Below are 4783 nucleotides of genomic sequence, written 5' to 3'. Positions count from 1 at the left end.
CAAAGGGGAGGATGGAAATAGAAGGCTGTTGTCACTCACAGCAGCTACAGGCTGTCTGTGAAAATGCACATGAAGTAAGTGGAAGAAGGGAGGGGACTTTTCCCACCCCTCCCCCTTAATAAGAGAAAGAAATGGGAAACCCAGGAGACTGCCCAGTTCTCCAGGATGTGTGAGCCAAGCAGGCTGTAGAGTCATTTTCACTTTCATCCCCTGGCCCAATGACTATTCATTGTCAGTCATAGTCAGTCCTAATGACAATGAATAGTATTTGGGCCAAAGAGCAAAAGAGTGACTCTACAGCCTGGTGGTAAAGGCATTCACCTAGAATGTGGGAGACCCAAGTCCCTGCTCCAATAACTATTTTAGACATAGTGGAATAGTTTCAGCAGGATAGACTGAGAGACCTGTACCAGAATATTCTACAGTGCAGTGGCTAGACCACTCTCCTGCAATGTAGGAGACCCAAGTGCAAATCCATTTCTACGGCAGGCAGAAGAAGGAAATCAAACCTAAATCTTCCATATCCCAAGGGGGATATAAAATGTTGCAGAAAGCTAAACTGGAGATATATAGAACACAGAACCTCTTTCCTTCCACACCCTTTGGAACCCTATCTAAATCCTGGGCCTAGAAGACCATAGAAAGAAAGATTTTCACCCCTTAGAACAGTGAGTATACCATTACCCCCCCATCTTCTGCCATGGAATGAGTGAACACATTCAGAAAGAATAGGACCAGCTATAACACCAGCCTAATGCCCTTTAAATATTCAGATAGAAGAACTAGACCTCACCCTTTGCTGAGGAAGCAACTGTTAGGCCTTGAGTGACTGTTTCTGACCTCATTTTGTTGGTGAAATCAGTGAAGGTCCTGAAGGGGTGAGACACAGAAGGAAGTGTCATGGTAAAGAAAAGCAGAAAGACATTCAAAGGCTTGTTTGTAAAGGGGCCATGAAGAATGCAGAAGAGTTGCAGAAAGCAAGGAGCATGTATCAGGAGCTCATGAACAGCCTGGAACTGCTAGAAGCCAGGGAAGCAGGAAACAGGAGAATCCAAGAGCCGAAGGGAGCTCGTTGGGAGTCTGCTGATAGTGTTGTGAGTTGTCAGCATACCAGGAGTTTATCAGAGACAGAGATAGAAAAGAGAGGGAAGTATGCCTAAGGAGGGTTTAAAACTTCACAAGTAGGCTGAGAGGAGCCTAGAACACATTGCTGGATGTTTGGGGCATTTATCAGGAATCATATGAAACCTGGGAATTCCAGAGTGCTGTTCCCAGTCTCTGTGATACTCAGCACTTGCATGCAGAGTGACATTCAATATCACTTCCTTTATTCACCATTCATCGTTTCTCCACTGTTGTCTGGGAACTTCCATCGTATTAGAACAGACTACTGTAATTCAGCATGATACTAGAAGTGCAGGAAACTATTTCCTCCAAAAATCAAGATACCCAGTCATTTGGTTGGAGAGAGGATTGGTTTAACATATATTATTAAAATCCTTTTGCTGCTATTACAAATACAAAAAACTGCAGGAAAAGTTCAGAGTTCTTTGGGGAGGGATCATAAAATTTCAGGCTATCACACTCATACCAACAGCACTAGAGCTACTTAAAGCCACACAGGAGAAAAGGTAACTTACATGGAGTTCACTGCAGCTTATTCTTTAAAAGGGAATTATAAGACAACATTTTAATCAGCCTCAACAATTTGCCCATTAGCAGGCCTTCTTCCTTGTGGTTCTCTCCTTGATTGTGGAAAGAGGTGGGGGCTTATATAGACCTTTTGTTTCTCAGCATGCCTTCTCCCAGATTAGGAGCAGTTATTTCTGCCATCATCACTACATGCCCTCCCCTGTTGTATTCTTCTGGTTCTGTGAGAGAAAAAGTGGCTGGCATGGAGAGGACCTCTAATCTACCCGGCTCACAGAATGGAGCTTTGTGTTCTAAAAACAGAATGATCAGAATGGGCTTCTTTATAAATGCCAGCCTGCTTCCTTGAGATCACCTACTTCTCAGTAATCACCTGTCATTCAGGTATTTTAAAGGTGACCCGGGACTGGTACAGAGTTGGTCTATATGAGTTGTCTCAAAAGCTTTAAATGACCTGTATACCCCATTCAGTCACTCAGAACGTCATGGAGGGCATACAGCATCATAATACTTTGATATTTTAATCACCATTGCTGAATAAGGAAATGGTCTGACTACCATTAAATCAATAGGACTTTTGGTATTAACCCTAGATGGAATCTAATTAGACCTTCATTTCTGTGCATGTACTGTATGTCTATCTACATTATTTTTGGTCCAGTAGCTTTGTGGAAAGCAGTGTGGGTTGGAATTATGGTCTTATTGAAGTTGCCATTATGACTTGAATTTTCCCTGCAACAACTGTTCTGTCCTATCTGCATCTGATTTGCAAGTTGCATAAGATGCCTATTTCCCTCAGCCCCCATTCCTATCCCCATCTCTGCTAGGTAGGTTTTTCATGGGCTCTGTATGTTTCCTATTGTTCACAGTGGCCTATTCTAGGGTCTAGAGAGTTTCTAAGTCAACCAGTGATACAGAAAAATACAAAATAAAATTATACAATCAGAGCTAAATATATCCAATGTTTATAGTGCAATATATTGTAATTTTGTCAGAAATTCTATATAACAATGTTATATTTAACAAAAATAATGCTATATAATACAGAGAAGAGTCAATTAAGAAAAATTTTACTTTTTTATTCAGCCTCATTAAAAAAAAAGATATGCACTTACACTTTAAATCAGAACATTTTTTAAAAAATAAATGGACTTTACTAAAAATAACTCAACATGATTTTCATTAGGATGCAAAGTATACAGCTATAAAAGCCTGGGAGATTATTTTAAAGGAAAAACAACAAAACAGACAGAGGAAGACCGTGACCTGGAATCAGAACTTAGCAGTACAAGATACATTTTCATTCAGAAAACAAACTCATTGTTGAGCAATCAAGGTGGAAGATTTTACAGCTCACAATCACTTTCATTGCTTTTCGAAACCAAGGATAAAAGACAGAGTAAATCAAAGGATTAATGGCAGAGTTGGAATAAGCAAACCAAGCCACAATGTCAAAGATAAGGGGTGGAGTTATGAAGTTGAGGAAAGCATCAATTATTACAGTTACAAAATAAGGTGACCAGAATACCAAAAAAGCGATCACAGCTATACCCAGGGTTTTAGCTGCTTTCCTCTCTCTTCTGCCAACTCTGTCATTGAAATTATCAGACGACTGGGTTTTGTTGTTCATAATCTCTATCATTCTAGCTTGTCGTTTAGCCACAGCAAAGATCCTGCTGTAAAGCACTATCATTGCAGAGAAAGGTATGAAATAAAGGAGAGAGGATACAACAATACACGTTTTATTTAAGATAATCTGACAACTCCCTGCACAGGAGAGGCCATTTACTAATTCTTGCATCTCTTTGTCGTTAGACCCAGTGAAGACAGCATAAACACTGTATACTAATGAAAATGTCCAGGCAACAGCTATGAATGCGCCTGAAACAGGCACTGTGAACCTAACTGGATAAATTAAAGGGTTGTTGACAGCAACATATCGATCAACAGAGATGAAACACAAGTGAAATATTGATGCTTGGCACAAAGATACATCTAAACAAGAGTGAAATCTACAGAATATTTCCCCAAAATACCAGCATGTTTCAACAGATCTTACAGTGCTAAAGGGCAGCACAGTCAGACCCAAACCAAAGTCAGCACATGCCAAGGAAGCAATCAAAAAATGTGTAGGAGAGTGAAGCTGCTTGAAATAAGCAATTGAAATAATTACCAGTAGATTTCCACCCACAATGAGAATTGTCAGCAAACCAAGCACAATATACAAGGTTACTCGGAGTCCAGAAGACAATGGCATTTTATAGCAAGATTCATTCATGTTTTCAAAGCAGTATTGCAAATCTTCCTTATCAAAAAAAGTTGAGTTCATTATTTCCTCCAAGTCTTATTTTTGAATTACTGAACTGACGTTTATGATCCAGGAAAGGGAGAATATGCTCCTGTTTCCTACTTCTCCTGAAAAAAATGAATAGGGATGTTAATAGAATAACTCCACAAACTTACTTTGAACACAGAAATTAAGATGAATTCAGAAAGTTAAAAAAATTGTAAAAATGTAAGATCTCAGTAGCAGCAGATTTTCCCTAGTAATTTAAAATAAGAAAAAAGAAATGATTGTGGTTATTGTGTTTGGATTTAATAGTAGGAGTCATTCTTACTTGATTTCTGCCTGCCAATGCCTCATCTTCTGAGAAACTCCCTTTCATAAATTGATTTGAACTGAGGTATGAAGAGAACACTAGAAAAGGCTTGCAATTTATATGAGTGTTTTCTCCCCTGAGCTCTTGTGTCAGAGTTAATGACAAAGCCTGTTCACTCTTCTCCCAAAGCAAAAACAATAAATCTGCATCAGACTCACGGATCTTTCCAAATAATGAAGCCACTGTGATGGAGGATGGGAACCCTAAATTGAAAATGAGGTGTAAAAAATGTTGTTAAATTGTTTGTGTAGCAAAACAAAGATTTACTGTCACACTTTCCAGTATCTCTAGAATATCTGGCAGAAAACAGGAAATTTCATTTCCACCCATATTTAACGCAGGACTGGTCTACACTGGAAAATTAGGTCAGCATAAGTACGTTGCTCAGAGGTGTAAAAAATCCACACCCCTGAGCAGCATAGTTAATCGGACCTAAAACCCTATGGTTAGCACTAGCCTTAGCACTAGGGTGA

At 39.3% G+C, this 4783-nt stretch overlaps 1 protein-coding gene across 1 annotated transcript; it reads right to left on the bottom strand.

The window, feature by feature from the left end:
• Positions 1-2950: 2950 nt before the first annotated feature.
• LOC141983999 (trace amine-associated receptor 9-like) lies at positions 2951-4310 on the bottom strand. Its single transcript, XM_074946945.1, has 2 exons — positions 4269-4310; positions 2951-4065 (listed from the first exon to the last, which is right to left on the bottom strand). The coding sequence occupies exon 2, from the start codon at positions 3977-3979 to the stop codon at positions 2951-2953; it is 1029 nt and encodes a 342-aa protein (XP_074803046.1). The 5' UTR covers positions 3980-4065; positions 4269-4310.
• Between the last annotated feature and the right edge of the window lie 473 nt (positions 4311-4783).

The sequence above is a fragment of the Natator depressus genome, chromosome 3 (genome assembly GCF_965152275.1).
Source record: "Natator depressus isolate rNatDep1 chromosome 3, rNatDep2.hap1, whole genome shotgun sequence".
Lineage (NCBI taxonomy): Eukaryota > Metazoa > Chordata > Testudines > Cheloniidae > Natator > Natator depressus.
Note: the sequence above shows the minus strand (reverse complement) of the source record. Positions and strands in the feature narration are given on the sequence as shown.

What these genes read in the sequence shown, in the direction of transcription:
- LOC141983999 (XM_074946945.1), bottom strand. Translation starts at nt 3,979, where the DNA reads ATGAACTCAACTTTTTTTGATAAGGAAGATTTGCAATACTGCTTTGAA.